Source organism: Colias philodice, chromosome 18, assembly GCF_061535455.1.
Source record: "Colias philodice isolate Cphi_HAF_F1 chromosome 18, ilColPhil1 Martin Lab GWU primary, whole genome shotgun sequence".
NCBI lineage: Eukaryota > Metazoa > Arthropoda > Insecta > Lepidoptera > Pieridae > Colias > Colias philodice.
This window is the reverse complement of record NC_143103.1, coordinates 4,630,982-4,648,537: the sequence shown is the minus strand read 5'-3', so window position 1 is coordinate 4,648,537 and position 17,556 is coordinate 4,630,982. Positions and strand designations below refer to the sequence as shown.

General features: G+C 33.0%; 3 protein-coding genes across 3 annotated transcripts; 2 read left to right on the top strand and 1 right to left on the bottom strand.

Moving 5' to 3' along the window:
• The first annotated feature begins 4,115 nt into the window (after positions 1-4,115).
• Positions 4,116-6,246, top strand: LOC149480393 (uncharacterized). The gene has a single exon (XM_089706236.1). It carries the CDS (start codon positions 4,313-4,315, stop codon positions 5,324-5,326), a length of 1,014 nt encoding a protein of 337 aa, XP_089562362.1. The 5' UTR covers positions 4,116-4,312; the 3' UTR covers positions 5,327-6,246.
• A 135-nt stretch (positions 6,247-6,381) lies between these two features.
• LOC149480392 (tRNA-specific adenosine-34 deaminase catalytic subunit ADAT2) lies at positions 6,382-7,160 on the bottom strand. The gene has a single exon (XM_089706238.1). It carries the CDS (start codon positions 6,945-6,947, stop codon positions 6,459-6,461), a length of 489 nt encoding a protein of 162 aa, XP_089562364.1. The 5' UTR covers positions 6,948-7,160; the 3' UTR covers positions 6,382-6,458.
• Positions 7,161-8,782: 1,622 nt separating this feature from the next.
• Positions 8,783-11,712, top strand: Smug (Single-strand-selective monofunctional uracil-DNA glycosylase). Its single transcript, XM_089706415.1, has 5 exons — positions 8,783-9,231; positions 9,311-9,430; positions 9,540-9,683; positions 9,774-9,926; positions 10,224-11,712. The coding sequence occupies exons 1-5, from the start codon at positions 8,980-8,982 to the stop codon at positions 10,344-10,346; spliced, it is 792 nt and encodes a 263-aa protein (XP_089562541.1). The 5' UTR covers positions 8,783-8,979; the 3' UTR covers positions 10,347-11,712.
• The last annotated feature ends 5,844 nt before the right edge of the window (positions 11,713-17,556 follow it).

Genomic DNA, 17,556 nt, shown 5'->3' with positions numbered 1-17,556 from the left:
ACACGAAAATACGCTAGGGTTGCAACAAATGAGAAATAAAACAATTGTGATTATTAATATTATGATGAAATCTTTATTCATATGTACATTCAAAATAATTGCGATTATTAAATCTGATGTAATTATTTGTTCATAAATATATATAATTACCGATATTGCACTGCTAAATATTATTTACGTGGACACTTTATTTTTGGATGTTTTTAATTGTATATTATAACATTTAACTAAGTAATGCATTCGCATTGGGATGTACAATCTGATTAGAAAATAATGAGGACAACATATACATAGCTTTGATTTTAATTCAACAGATACAATTAATACAATCTTTCTGAAATATTGTTTCCTTCTGGGATTTCAATGTAGATTTACATCCGTAAACCGAACAGTTTGTGCGCGCCATAATAGAATATGTAAGTACCTATGTATAATAAAATTATTACACAAAAAAATACGACTGCGTCATCCTTTCGCGCTAGGTAAAGCAAACTAAGCGTGTTTGCTTTACGCGGCCCGCGTCGCCCGACCCCCGTCAGTTCCCCTCCGTTTCTCTGCACAAGTACATTCGTCGCACTACTGTAGGAAATAATGGTAATACTGTGGTATTACAATATTATTTCCTACAGTAAGGAATCGCCTTTGATGTCGCGCGATGCCGCCGCCAGCGTAGGTACTTACGCTGCCACACGAAAATACGCTAGGGTTGCAACAAATGGGAAATAAAACAATTTTGATTAATAATATTATGATGAAATCATTTATTCATATGTACATTCAAAATAATTGCGATTATTAAATCTGATGTAATTATTTGTTCATAAATATATAATTACAGATATTGCACTGCTAAATATTATTTACGTGGACACTTTATTTTTGGATGTTCTTAATTGTATATTAAACCATTTAACTAAGTAATGCATTCGCATTGGGATGTACAATCTGATTAGAAAATAATGAGGACAACATATACATAGCTTTGATTTTAATTCATCAGATACAATTAATACAATCTTTCTGAAATATTGTTTCCTTCTGGGATTTCAATGTAGATTTACATCCGTAAACGGAACAGTTTTTGCGCGTCATAATAGAATATGTAAGTACCTATGTATAATAAAATTATTACACAAAAAATACGACTGCGTCATCCTTTCGCGATAGTTAATGCAAACTCAGCGTGATTGCATTAAGCGGCCCGCGTCGCCCGACCCCCCCGCCAGTTCCCCTCCGTTTCTCTGCACAAGTACATTCGTCGCCATACTGTAGGATGGTAATACTGTGGTACCGCTACTGTATATTTTTACTAGCGACCCGCCCCGGCTTCGCACGGGTGCAATGCTGATACTAAAAACAATACAGAAAAACTGTGAACGTAGTATATAAAAACCATTAAAAACATAGCGGCCCGCTCCGGCTTCGCACGGGTATAAAATAGATAGCCGGGCCGCGGCCGGACGGTACCGCCGCAAACGCTACGTCCCGCAATTTTTAAATCTGTAATATCTTCGAAAATATTCACTTAAATCATACGGTGTAAAAGGCCATATAGATCTATATTAAATGAACATTGTATTCAAGGTATTTAATTGGTTAAGGATTAATTGCTGTATTGGTTAAAATCGCATCGAAAATTAGCCATTATTTGTCGTAAAAAGTAAATGACAAAAAAAAGTTATTGTGGGTTATCCATAAGAGATAGACATATACCATCGCGGACTTTTCTGTAGACCTTTTCAATGTGTATAATACTTAGTACATTATTTTGATAAAACTCGTAGGGTTCAGCCTGCGTTTGCAATGTAAGCGGAAAATATGTAATTTTTTACGACCTCACATTAGAAACCTCAAAAATAACAGTACTTCTCCACTATTTAATGGATGTTATTATACATATAAACCTTCCTCTTGAATCACTCTATCTATTAAAAAAAACCGCATCAACATCCGTTGCGTAGTTTCAAAGATTTAAGCGTACAAAGGGACATAGGGACATAGGGACAGGGAAAGCGACTTTGCTTTATACTATGTAGTGATAAGATTGGCAATACTAATTGTCTTTAGGGTGGGAAGTGGATGGGATGGAGATGGCAATAAATTTGTATTATGTCATACGTGCAAATACCTACGCTGGAGGCTCCTTCGCGCTGTAAAATTGTTTAGACCAGTGGGTCGACACTTAGAACATCGTTTTGGTTAGGCTTCCATTATCAAGCAATTTTAAACTTCATTCAATTGACATAGAGTTCAAATTATTTTGTACTTTTCCAAGACCTAAGGTCAAGTCTGGCTTGCCAACATTTAGAAAAAATAAAAATATTTCTAATGTTGGCATCTCCGATGTAATCATAAAATAAAAGATTAATATTTTAGTTTTAATTATTTATTATTCTTTCTTCTTTTTTTTTAAACCCTATTTTTGTACATTTTAATTTTAAGTTAGTACATTAATAAATTATTTCTTTCTTTCTTCAATTTCTTGTCAATGGTTAAGACTTAAGCATAGACAACGTCTTGATGTTGATTTGTTGTTTGAAATTTGAATTCAAAATGGCGTTTTATTTTATTGTTTTGGTGGATGTTAAACAAAGTTTGTTTTGTTCTTCATATATCGTAAATTTTGTTATTAACCTACTCAGTTAATGTACAGTACATTTTTTAATTTGTAATATTTCTGCCAAAAGTGAAAAAAGAAGAAAAAGTGTTATATTGTGTAAACAATGTTAAAATCTTTGTGTGTAATAACTGAATTGAGGAGCTTCGGAACAAAAACCGCTAAATCCACTTTCTAAGATTTTTGACAAATCGGAAAAAACGTTTTATTTCTTTGTTTTTTTAGGTAAAAGAGAGTAGAAAATCTTAATATATCAACATTAGCAACATTGTTTGGTGGCCAAAACAACAGATTCGTGTGTGAAGTAATAAACGAAAAAAAAAATAAAAAAAAATGGATATAGCGGTTTTTGCTTAGACTATCCGGATTTATCGTTTTTTGAAAAAATCAACTAAGGATTTATCGCTATGTGAAAAAACCATTAACATTTTTGGTTAAAACTAAGTATATGAGGAATTAAATAATTAAAAATAAAAAATTGATATATCGGTTTTTGTCTCAACCTTATAAAAATCTATCAAATTTATGTAGGATTTATCGGTTTCTGTTAAGATATCAATTTTCTTTTACCTCATCAGTGGATTTATCGGTATCTGTATAGATCATTTAACTTGAAGCGCATTTTTCTACAAGATTCATCGGCTTTAGAACAGATTCAATAAGCTTATCATGTAAAATTATGCAAAAGCATCGAAATTACAAAAAAAAAAAAAAATAATACAGCATGGCGTTTATCGGTTTTTGTTCCGACCCTCCTCAATTGTGCTAAATATTTGCAATATGTACCCAATGACTGTTCTCTAAGGAAGATAAAACATAATAATTACATAACGATTTATGAGAAAACGTCTCTAACACGTCATGTTCTGGCTGTAGAATCAATTGGAGGAGATATTATTATGTCTAAAGAAAACAACGGCTTCTTCATATACAATTCCAATATGGCGATCCGAACGGCAACGATATATTGGTATCGAAATTTAGAACGAGATTTAATAGAAATCCCGCAAAATATTTCAAGGAAAAGTATAAAATGTGAATCTAGTTGTATTCACATAATATTTAAGCCGAATTCAGTCCTACAGGCCTAAATAAAGATATTCAGTAATATTCAATTGCTGATAATAGTGAGTTTTAATATTATATAAAAATGTTATTATATATTTAATATTATAATAAACTTATTGATCTACATTGTTGTTTTATTTTCAATTTCCTATAAATTTGAATATATCGATGAGAATTAGTAGTGTTGTTACCCAGCATCGATAATTTTATCGATATCGATATGAAGTTTTATCGATACTAGCACTCATAAAGAGACATCACTAGCAACGTCTACTTTTTAAATGTTGGCAGCAATGTGGGTCATGTTTGACGTAAACTTTTCATAGGTTGGTATATAAGATTTGACCTAAGTAATACATGCATATGTGTGCGTGAGCTCGAAATCGAAGTACTGAGTGCCGTCTCTTACTATATTACTTGCTCTGTGGTTTAGACTTTTGATAAAAGTCAAATATGGCGAAGTCGTGTATTGTAGTGTTTATTAGTGAACAGGTTTCTGTGAGATTTGGTGTTTTATCCTAAATTCATACAGTATATTTGTGAAGACTTCGATTTTGTGAGTAGTCGTGGGATTTGTTTTGGTAAATTGACTATATTTATTGCATTAATTTGGTTTACGAAATATAAATGGATGTAAATAACATATCCGAAATAAAAGATGGCGATCCGACGCGATCTCTGGTTTTGATAGAAGCGCCCTCTATTATAAGCATAACAAAACCTAAATCAGACGGCAACGTTAAAAAAAAGAGACGTCGCGGAAAAACAAAGCGGCAAATAATGAAACCGTATCTGAAGATTTCTTGGCAAGAAAGAAGAAAAAATGAAGTCCGAAGTAATTGTAAAAGAAATAAGCGATATCGTAAAATTGTCTTGGCTAAAACCCAGGCACCCTTTAATAACAATCAGTTTCTAATGGAAATCCACAAACCAGAACCGGAGAATAATTTTAATATCTTCCGAACACCATCGGCTCGTACTCGTGACTCTAGTTTTAGCGTTGATTCCGAAGAAAATTACTTTTTTTCATTACCAGAAGATGAGGAAGAATATTTAACAAAGGAATTTTCTAGTGTTTACGAAGATGCGCAGTGTGAAAGGTTGTCGAATATGTCCAAAAATGAACTCATTGAAGAATATCTTCTTTTGGAAGCAAAGTATGATACCCTTCTAAAAAGGACTGAACGTTACAAAGCAAGGGATAATGAAGAGGAGAAAACTGCTGCCATTCCAGACAAAGAAGTGCCTTCTGATAAAAGCAATGGACTACTTGAGAAGGATGCCTCTGTAGGGTCACTTTTACCAGGTCCGACAGAAGAGCAATCAATGTCTGACATCTTGCAACGCTTGAAGCAACAAGAAGAGAGAATTAATGAACTTGAGCAAGCAAATGAGAAGTTGAAAGCTGAAAATGAACATTACCAGCACCAGGCCCAGAATACCAGTGAGGATTCAGAAAGTGATAGTTCATCTAGTTCAGATAGTTGCAGTAGTTCCAGCTGTTCAAGTCCAGAGCATGATGTTGATAATACCATTAATAATGGCATAGAACCAGCAGTACATATGAATGGGGATGATGACTCTGACAATGTTCACTGTGAACAGCCACTTGTTAACGGATTTCATAAACCCACAGAATAGGTATTTTTAATCTATTCTTGACACATAAATCCCTAGTTACAATCCAATCTTCAGGTTGTAATCTGTTTAGTTGTAATCATAATACATACATAATATATCTCATTATTGCACAACTTAATTCTGATCTTGTGTATTTAGAATTCACATGATCATTTTAAACTACACAATTTAATTATAAGCTAGCAATTATAATAGGCCCCTTAAATTTTATTTCAATTCAATTTTTTTTTAATTTCAAAAAGTTAAACTCTGTAAGTTAAAATCTTTTAGAAATATGATTTATTTTATGGACTTTGGTAGTGTAAACTGTAAGAATGTAATTGTGAGATCTCATTAGATATAGTTGACATTTTTTGATGTCCATTTTAATTTATTTGTTATAAACCACATTAATATGCCATTGTTAGACAAAAAACATGAATTCTACACATCATAAAACATTTCATTCAATAAATATTTTGAGGGTCTAACTGTAAAATAACAATAAAATATTCCAAGTATGGATCTCACTTTTATATTTGTGCAGTATAATTTTATGTAAATAGATATAGATAATAATATATGTTGTGATTGTTGTGTATAAATTAAAATATTGTTACTTCTACATTTCTATTAAGTTTATATGATACCAAAATTATGATTTTAGGCAGTTTGTAACATTCTAATAAATGTAGATTTTGCATGTATTGGTAGAATGGTGCACAATATATTATTATATAAAAGGTCTTAGATGTTGCATACATATGCATTGGTATTTGTTGAGGAATAACATTTCATATTAAACTTAATTATATCTTGCTACAATAACTAGATGTATGTCTAATTGTATAACATTATTTAAAAAAATGCTTATAAACTACTCAATATTAAAAGAAATAGATTTTAATAAAGAGGAATAAACTGATTATGTTGCTAAATTACATTTGATGTCTTTATTCACCATTTACCTATTTAATTTAAGTTGTAATTTGTGCACTAAGGATGGGTGTGGTTCTTCCATTGAATCTTCAATTAATTTTAAATTAAGACTTATAACATCACCAGGATTTTTTAAATAATGATAAGAATGTACATAGGAGAGGGATTATTTAATGTTTCTTAAATGTATCCAATTTCTTCCATACATATGTAATTACTTTTTTTTCTTAACTTTGGATTCAGGTGCATGAGGATTAGTGCCCTTGTAAAACTGTTTCAATAAAAGCATAGCTTGATCTCCTTTGCTGTGTTCAGTTAGTTTGAAACCATTCTCATAAATTTCACCTACATTGAGAACTGTTTTACCACCAAACCTGTCATTTGCACAGCCATATATTACTTCTTTAACTTTTAACTTTTTTAATGCAGCAGCACACATAATACAAGGTTCTACAGTAACATAAACAACTATTTGTTCGAAAACTAAGCTTTTCTGAAGATTTTTTTGTTTACAATAATTTATAACCTTATCTATACAGTTTATTTCTGCATGTCTAGTAGGATTTCGGGTTTCATTTACTGTATTTCTAGATTCAGCAATAATTTCTCCATTCAGCGTAAATACGCATCCCACTGGAACTTCGTTGGCTTCCAAAGCTTCTCTTCCTAAATTAAGAGCTTGATCCATAAAGTCGACCATCATAATATTAGACAGATATATAATTTTATAGAAATACTTCTTATTTTTAAACAGATCTTGATGAAAAATATAATTTAATAGATACGGGAAACATCTATTCAACTATAAGTATGCAGTGTCAACACAATTTTCTATTAAAGGCTCTAATCCGCTCTAATCCATGAAGGCAAGATGATGAAGATGAATAATTATGAAAATTGAAATAACACAGCAAGTAGCCAGTAGGTAATGTCACCGGTGAGTCAAGTCACAAGTGTCAACCATGTGTCAACGTCGGGTCGTGTCAGTATCACAGATAACTACATCACAGTCTGTTTACTAGCTTAGTCAAATGTACCTACATAAAATGGAAAGAGAAAAGTAAAAGGCAGAGTGCACCTAGAGTTTGTTTTGGTAGGTAGTCCACTTCACAGATCGCCTATTTTCTAGTTTCTAAGCAATCCGCAGTAGGCCAGTGGAAATTAACATTAAATTCGCAAAGCACGATGTAGTTCTGAATTTTTGGTATGTTGTTTGGATCAGTTAGGGTGATGTAAATCCCAATTTGCAACTTCGAAAAAGTTGTGCTCGCTGCGCACCACGTGATAAACTGCGACTTTTGGACTTTTTTCACTTTTTGCTCTAAAAGTCATAAACTATGCGTTTCCGACAAGTATTATTCAGTACATAAATTAAGGTTATTAAATTTGCAACAATTTAAGCCTAATTACAGCTCTCTAAACCTTATAACGACTAAACTGTGGCCATTCGAAGATGGTTCATTTTTCCCGAAATATTGAAATTTTTAGTTTTGCTCCCGTTTGAAGCAAAATATTGGCAAAAACCGCTCGTTCTATGAGAAGTTCGTATAATAAAGTTGTAGTGCATTTAATTTTCTTTCATTAGAGCATAGAACAAAGTCTGTGAGACAAATAGTTCACACACAATATCTGAAAAACAAAAAGAAGGTAGAAATAGATTTTTAAAGAGTTGAAATTGAGAGCATATAATCATAAAAAGGATAATACTTTTTCATTTGCAGGATAGGTAATTAACAAAATTACAAAATTTGGGAAAGTAGGAAAAAAGATTATACGCAAATAATAACACAACAGTCAAAAAAGTCCAAAATTTTCGCAGTTTATCACGTGGTGCGCAGCGAGCACAACTTTTTCGAAGTTGCAAATTGGGATTTTCATCACCCTTCTGATCCAAACAACGTACCAAAAATTCAGAACTACATCGTGCTTTGCGAATTTAGGGTTTTTAGTGTCGATTTCTACTGGCCTACAGTGGGAGATCATTTCTTTAAGAAAAAAAAGACGTGTGGCACTCGGGGACTGCCGCGGCCGCGCTAAAGCTATTGCATAGCATGCCTTTAAGCCACACCTCCGAGCCCGTCGGAGTGGGGAGCGTGAGGTTTTTTCGTTACGGAATTTTTGGATTCGGTCCCCGCGCTCAAGGCCCGCGATAGAATATGCAATAGGTTAAAAAAAATGTATGCGTGTACACACGTAAGAAGTGAAACTTTTTTATGACCTTAAAAATGTCACGAGTATGGTGTAACGCAAAAATGTCACGCGTACGGCGTAACGCAAAAATGTCACGCGTACGGCGTAACGCAAAAATGTTACACTAACTTTTTCTCCAACTCCGATAAAGAAGTTTCACTTCAAAAAAAGTTGGATACGTGGACAAAAATTCTGTCAAGCATTGACATTTGGCGCTAAAACACAGTATATTTTACTCTTTAATCTATGGTTAATCTGTAATTGTCTGTAATCAATCCAGAGTATATATATTCTGTGATTTGTGAATCAATCAGTTGTCAAAGAGAATACAAATACTACGTTCAGCTGTTGTAAACTCATGTAAACATAATATACATTATACTCTGGTTGTAAACAATGTGGTAAACAAAGAAAATAAACAAAGCCTCTAAACAAAAAAAACATTTAAATAACCATTCAATTTGGGATGATTTTAAATATGAAATCCTTATTCAGATAACTTTAATTATTATTTTTATAAATTTAATTAGGCAATAGTTTTACTAATGGAAGTAGTATCGGCGTTTTTCACGTTTGAAGAAGAGAAAGAAATATCTGACGATTTTATTAGAATTATTGAGAATTATAATGAGTTACTCGAAAATTTTAAGCTTCCTGCAACTATAAAACATGTATACAATCCTACTGTTTATGCTGAATATACTTTCAGAATGTATGTAAAAAAATATTGCAATACTAAAAAGAAAATAATGTTTTTTGGCATGAATCCGGGCCCTTGGGGAATGTCTCAAACTGGCGTGTGTATTTTAATTAAAAAAATAGTGAGATCTAATTAGAAATTATTATGTAGGTAATATATAAAAATATGTTGAACAGGTTCCATTTGGAGAAGTGTCATCTGTACGTGATTGGCTGGGAATTGAAGGACCTGTGCAAAAACCTCTTAATGAAAATGAAGCCCGCCCTGTTAATGGCTTTAAATGCACCAGGACTGAGGTAGTCACAAACTGACAGTATTGTTCTATTTCTATTTATTTATGTAGACTTCGTTATTTATAAATTAATTGCTCCATTTTATAAAATTTTATTTTTTATATTTTTATAGATCAGTGGTAAAAGATTTTGGGGACTATTTAACAAGTTATGCGGTGTACCAGAAAACTTTTTCAAAACTAGTTTTGTGTATAACTATATTAATCAGCAATGGATGAATGGTAAAGGATGTAATATAACACCAGCAGACTTTAAAGTAAGTTAAAATGTTAGGTAGTGTGTTAAAAATAATATTTTTTTTACCATTGTCTTTAATTTATGTATTTTCTTTTACTGCTTTTTCCAGGTGTCTGATATGGAACCTCTGTATAGTATGGGAGACCGTGTATTAGCAGATGTGATAAGATTGTATGAAGTTGAAACTATTGTTGCTATTGGAAGATTTTGTCTAACTAGAGCCCAAAAGACAATAAGTCAATATGCTCTTCATAATATTAAGGTATTGTACTTCAATCTGTTTTTTTTCTTCATAGCAAGAAGATATGACTAAATATTCACATACATAGCTACTTTTAAATTTATATTTTTGTTTTTTTTAATGTTGCCATTGTAATTTTAGTTATTTTCTATATATTTTGTCTTTGGTTTATGCTTCCAGGCTTGTAATGAGAAACTTATTTGAACCATAATATTGCTCAGCGTCAACATTATGTGTGGTTTACACTACTTTTGGCTTTAAGTGAAGGCTGAAGCATATCTTTTTAAATTTTGTTATAAAAAATCTGAATGATTACAGGTTGTGTATTTGATGCATCCAAGCCCACGTGTTGTAAATAATGGAAATTGGGAGCAGCGAGCCATAGAATGCTTAAGAAGTCATGATCTTTTAAAATATTACAACAAAGACAATATCACATGAACAATATAATTTTATTGTTACACTTTCTTATGTAATGGACATAAGCAACATATTGTATTTTGTATTAATTTTTTTTTAACTTATTGATATTGTAAGCTTTAAGAAATTTCCTTCTTGCTATGTGAGAAGAGTGTTAGATTTTCCAGATGGCAATATTACAATATCAATATTGCCATCTGAAAATTTTCAATCGACATGGATGCGCATTGATTTGCGATAAAGTGGGAGAAAAAAATTGTGAAGGCCATCGCACATCGACCCGCGCTTTAATATTAATACATACGTACAACATATACGTCATAATGTTGGTAACTTTGATCATTAATAACAACTAGCTATACAATCAGTGATAAAAAATGTCTTCACCGAAATTTACTCTGGGTGGACTTTTGGTGCGTTGTAAATCTGACTTTAATTCAAAGTGATAAGGTTTAATTTATTTTGCCGCAGAATAGTCTTAGCATTTGGAACGAAGTTCCTTAACGCGCGTTGTGAAAGGGGGCTAGACGGAAAAAATTCTTACGAAAAGTTGTCACGACACTTTTTGCTAGAGTTGTAAGCCGTGCGGCGCGGCGTGCGCGTGGTTCTCTGACTGTCTCTCTCTAACTTAACACTTCGTTCCATCCGGATGTCCCTTGACATCGCTCAAGTTTTTTTTTGCTTTTCGTAAGTTTTGACAATAAACCTTAAAGCAATGCTAATAAGCTCGATTTCGCTGTAACCTTCTTTTTTTCGTCTAGATTGTGACAAACACACTTGAGGACAGTTTTATTTCGTTTTTGTTATATCATTGTGTACTGTATTATCTATTTGTTTTAATCACAGTTTTAATGATCTAAGGTTGATTAGCGGAACTAGACTTATGACGGGTCGGTCGGGACGAGTATATAATGAGGACAAATCACACAACGCATGTTAGCAACACACGTCAGGCGTGTACGCAGCTTGATGCTCGTACAAACTTAGCCGAAGTCTCAGTAAGACGCCGTGGCGACGTTGCTGGCTCCGTAGCCATGGTCCAGCTAATAAGGTAATATTCAAAATTATGGTACCTACGTAACTCACTTGGCGACGGTTTGGCAACGTCGCTGATTTGGACATTTCCGTACTGCTTGGATGGACGGAAGTCGGAAAGACGTCGCCAATCGCCATGGCGTTTTAATGAGGCAGAGCTTTTATGCTGTTCAATTTAATAGATCTGGATTCTTGTATCTTTATGTTAATAGGTATTTAAAGTGATTTTTGTTGTACCTTAGAAATATTAAAAGTAAGTAGGTATTAAGTTTGGAGATGGATACGTACATTTTCTTAATTGATAACAATTTAACTGTCCTATGGCATCCGCAAGGGCGATTGCTATTAATTAGTTTAACAACTTAACTGTCCCCATACAATTTCCCTCTATTATATATACTGTCCCTATATATACATCCCCATACAATTTCCCTCTATTATATATACTGTCCCTATATATACTGTCCCTATTTCATAAATGGAGAGCTGATCCAAACAATCATATCCTCAGACTGCAGTATACTAAAGTTCGAAATAAAACTAATAAACTACTTGAATATTACCGAAATAAATACTATGAAAATAAAATAAAAACTAACTACGGCAATCCGAGCAAGTTATGGCAAATTATAAATAACATATGTGGTAGGGAGTCAAAAAGTATTGATGAATCAATACTTAAAGCGTTTGAAGCCCAAAATATATCAGTGAAACAAATTGCAAATAAATTTTCCGTTGAATTTTATAACTCTATAAAAAATATTATTCCAAACTGCACTGAACACCTATTTAAAGAGTCTAAAAATGTCCCGCCAAATGTATGTATGAGATTTCAAAAAACAACACACAATAGGGTCTCCAGTGTTATTAAAAATCTACACAATAAAAAAAGTCCCGGCATAGATGGAATAAGAAATGTGGACGTTAAATATATATCAGAAAATCTTACTGTTGCTATAGTTAACCTTATAAACGTCTCGGTCCAGACAGGTAAATATCCAGATAAGCTAAAAGTAGGATGTATCCGACCAATATTTAAAAAAGGGACGCACGATGACCCTGTGAACTATAGGCCAATTACATTACTCTCGTCAATTGATAAAATAGTCGAAAAAGTTATTAGTGATCAAATACATAAATTTTATAATGATAATAATATAATCTCTACTAATCAATACGGCTTTCAATCTGGAAAAAGCACCAATGCCCTTCTATCAGACTTTACTGATACCGTAAACTTAAATCTGAACGAAAAAAAACACATTCTGGTGCTATTTATTGATTTTTCCCGCGCCTTTGAAACCCTTGATCATGAGAAACTAATATATAGATTGGAGGATAGTGGATTAGCCGGTACTTTACTGGCTTGGTGCAAAAGTTATCTGCAAAATCGCAACAACTTTGTCAGAATTGGTAGTACGTATAGTGATGCTACAAAGGTGGACATGGGAACAGCGCAGGGTTCTGTGCTGGGCCCCTTGCATTTTCTGGCATACGTGAATAAAATGGGAGAAGCAATAGAACACTCCAAGATATTTCAATTTGCTGACGACACATGCCTTTTAGTATCCCATAAAAATGTTGACACAGCGATGAATTTGCTTCAAGATGACTTCGATAACCTGTGCAGATGGTGTCATGATGCTGGATTAGTAATAAATGCACGAAAAACATATCAAATCTCCCCACATTAACGGTAATCTATATCAAAGTATAAAAAATCATACGCATAAGTGTATGCATTGTAAACCACGTGCGACAACTTGCGAATGTGAAACTGTTGAGGCTGTCGACTCCTACACTTACTTAGGTGTAATAATCGATAACAGATTCAACTGGAGGATGCACATTGAAAAGGTGTGCAATAAACTTCGATCTTTTCTGGCAGTCTTGTATATTATTAAAAACAGATTACCATATAAAACAAGACTGTTGCTGTACAATGCTTTTGCTGATTCTATAATATCATACGGCCTAAGTAGCTATGGTAGGACTTATAAAACATATATGCAAAGGATTCTGAACATACAAGTTCGAATTCTCAAAAAAATTGTGTCGCCGCAAATAAAAATAAAATTTAAAAATGACATACCTAAACTTTTCAAACATTGCAGTGTCCTGCCAATTAATTATAAATTTGAATTTCAGTTGCTCAAAGAAAACTTCTTCAACACAAAATATCAAACATTAAATTCACACTCTTACCATACACGGAACACTACTCTTAATAAATTAATTAAACCATTCTCAAAAAACATGTATGGCCAACGACGTACCGCGTTCTTGTTACCAGATATCTTGAATGGGTTGGATATTAATTTAAGAAATTGTATTACCAAAATAAACATAAAACGTAAACTTAAGCAATATTATCTAGACAAACTGTAGTTGATGTTATAGTTATAAGTATCAATAAAAAAAAACTGTTGTTTTTGTGCAATCTTTAGACTCAATTTATGTATTCTACAGTTAAACCGAAATTGTTTTGTTATAAATTATTGTATACGAACATTACTATAAACCTCAGTGGTTTGTTAATTCACAACTGTACACTAATATATCTGTAAACCTATTTTGTTTCTGATAATAAAAAAAAAAAAAAAAAAAAAAAAAATACAAAATAACACTACCCCACGTCCATCAGTTTTTTTTTTCTATTAGGGTAAAAAACATTCACATTGTCTTTATAAATTATATTTTATAAAAATAGTTATTGTTTTTATTTATTTTATTCAATTTATATTTATGCCTCATATATGAGCATGAGCGTGGGATAAAAGATTTTTTTTTCCAAGTTCAATGAGTCATATGTGTACACATCAAGAATAGACAATAAAACTTGATTGATGACCCGACGAACCGAATTTGATGAACCCAACGTTATAATAGACTATAATGAAGCAAAAGGTATAGATATTTCGGACCAACTAGCATCCTTTCACTCTCCTTTACGCAAAAGCCTAACTTGGTACAAAAAAATGGCTGTTGATATTTTATTTCAAGTTTCTGTAATAAATGCTAGGTGCATTTACAATGATTTGGCATCAGGATGTCCTAAATTGTCTGTTTTGCAAGTACAAGAACATTTAGTTCGACATTTTCTAGGGCCAGCAGCGAGAACTACAGAAAATAACGTGCCTCAAAGACTTTCGCTTTCTCTGACTCCCAGATCTCCAGTTTCTAGTTCATCTCCTGGCCATAGTCTTCAAGAAATTCCGCGTAATACTACAAACAATAAGTTAGTTCGAAAGAGATGTACCGGTTGCTATGAAAAATTAAAAATTCAAGGGCAGTTGGCTCGAAAAGCTAAACAAGTGCACACAGAGTGCAAAATATGTAAAAAAGCATATTGTTTATATTGCTACAACGAAAAACATAATATTATGTGTTGATTGGTTCTCCTAATAATACTTACAAACATATTTTTCATAATAAAACGTTTTCCTTTTCACTGTATTTTTTGTTTTATTTCGAACAAATAGGATACACACACCTACCTTAGTACCTACCACAGATAATGTATAAAACTTTTGCGAAAATTTATTTCAATTTCTTGAAGGTTAGGGTTTTCGCCACACGTTCACGTAATTATATTTAGAATATCACTCCACGTTCATAACAAAAATATACCCCAAAGATTCTTGAAAAAAGAGTCACCTGTGACTCACGAACTTATTCCAAAAGTTCACCATGAGTCATATGTGACTCATTGGACAGTTAAGTTGTTAATCCCCAAAATAATGTTGAAGTTTATATTATAACAGTCGTCGACGACGATACAGATTGATACTCATTAAATTCATAAGTTTTTTTAAAGTATGTTTTTTTTTGTATTTGTAGCTTTATTCTAAGTTATAACTTATAAAGTTGTACCCACCATAAAAATTACAATTATTTTTTAAATATAATAATATACAGGGTGTCCCAAAAAGTAGTGATGAACGAAAGCTGGGAGGTAGAGGACCTAGAGGGCTATCCGAATCACCCCCATGTATGTTATGCGATTTTTCGTATTTTCGGAGTTATGACGTTTTTTTCAATTTTTCACCGATCGCCGAGTACTATGATATTTTCACTCATGGTGACGTCAATTATTGCGGAAGATGCTTGATTTTTTTTGTGTGCTAAGCTGAAAGATAGGCCAATTCAGTATGGTAACATTTACTATCGTTAGATCTTTGAATGGAATAAAAAAAAGAATGAAATGCCAAGAAAGATAAAATTACTTAGTATGTTCACCACTTCAAGGGCCCGTAAAAAAATAAAACCACATAAAAAATGTTTTCTGTTTGGCTTTTAAAAACTTGCTCTATCTATCAGGAAGCTACCCTGAAAATTTCATTTTATTATTCAGAAGGCTTCAATCGAAAAATTGAAATCTAAATTTGGTAAGTGCAAAAATTGAATTAACATGATGATTAATAAAAACAAATTAAAACCAATAACAAGGTGTTTTATTACCAGAAATTTTTAAAATGACCCCGCGGTTGCTCAGTGCAAGTGCGACATCACCGTAAAAAGTTGTCTTTTAAATGTCTGTATGCCCTTTTATCATTTTTAATGGTTTCTTCTGCTACTATGAATTTCCCGGCTATTTCGTCCAAATTGTGGCAGTCTCTCGTCTTTGTAGTATCCCCGCGGAAAAAATCAATAGGGTTTATGTCCGGGGACCGTGGAGGCCAGGCTAAAGGGCAAAGATACTCGAAAGATGGATTGGTCGTTGCAGCCTGCGCATGCGCCGGTGACGCCTGCCTTAAAGCCCGGCCTCCACGGTCCCTCGACCTAAACCCCATTGATTTGTTTCAATGGGGATACTAAAAATACCTCGGCTACTTAAGAGAATGCCACAATTTGGACGAAATAGCCGGGAAATTCATAGTAGCAGAAGAAACCATTAAAAATGATAAAAGGGCATACAGACATTTAAAAGACAACTTTTTACGGTGATGTCGCACTTGCACTGAGCAACCGCGGGGTCATTTTAAAAATTTTTGGTAATAAAACACCTTGTTATTGGTTTTAATTTGTTTTTATTAATCATAATGTTAATTCAATTTTTGCACTTACCAAATTTAGATTTCAATTTTTCGATTAAAGCCTTCTGTATGATAAAATGAAATTTTCAGGGTAGCTTCCTGATAGATAGAGCAAGTTTTTAAAAGCCAAACAGAAAACATTTTTTATGTGATTTTATTTTTTTACGGGCCCTTGAAGTGGTGAACATACTGGGTAATTTTATCTTTCTTGGCATTTCATTCTTTTTTTTATTCCATTCAAAGATCTAACGATAGTAAATGTTACCATACTAAATTGGCCTATCTTTCAGCTTAGCACACAAAAAAAATCAAGCATCTTCCGCAATAATTTACGTCACCATGAGTGAAAATATCATAGTACTCGGCGATCGGTGAAAAATTGAAAAAAAACGTCATAACTCCGAAAATACGAAAAATCGCATAACATACATGGGGGTGATTCGGATAGCCCTCTAGGTCCTCTACCTCCCAGCTTTCGTTCATCACTACTTTTTGGGACACCCTGTATATACAGGGTGTCCCACTTTCGGTATACTAAGCGCAAAGGGACTTGTAGTTTTGCATACGCTGAGTACGTAAAAAATACTTATAAAATTCCAGACGCATTTTTTTTTCAAATAGAGGAGTTCTTAAAATTCCATGTGTACACCCCTAAAAAGCAACCCGCCCAACTTGGCCACCCGCACGTGAGCTATCGTTTGATTATGTTTTCATAGACAAACTCTCACTCTAGCAAAGCGATATATGCCGGCTGCGCGAAGCTAGAGAAGAATACATGGATTTTAAGGAAAAATTTGGCGAAAAATTTTTCACGTAATTTTGTTATTTGAGTATTTTTTACGTGATCAGTGTATGCAAAACTACAAGTCCCTTCGCGCTTAGTATACCGAAAGTGTGACACCCTGTATACAAACTATTCTGAATATTTTATTATTATTTTAAATCTGAGCCATATTTTCGTATCATAAAACAAATAAAACCACGTTTGGTTTGTACTTATAACAAGTGGATAACATTTTAGCCGCCCATTAGATTTGTTTTTGTGTTTATTACTTCAGAACTTTCAACTGGATGTACTGATTTTGATGATTATTTTTTTATATATAAGCTTTCTGTCTACTGTTTGCTGTTTGGTATCTTGAATTTGGTCTAGTTATGAC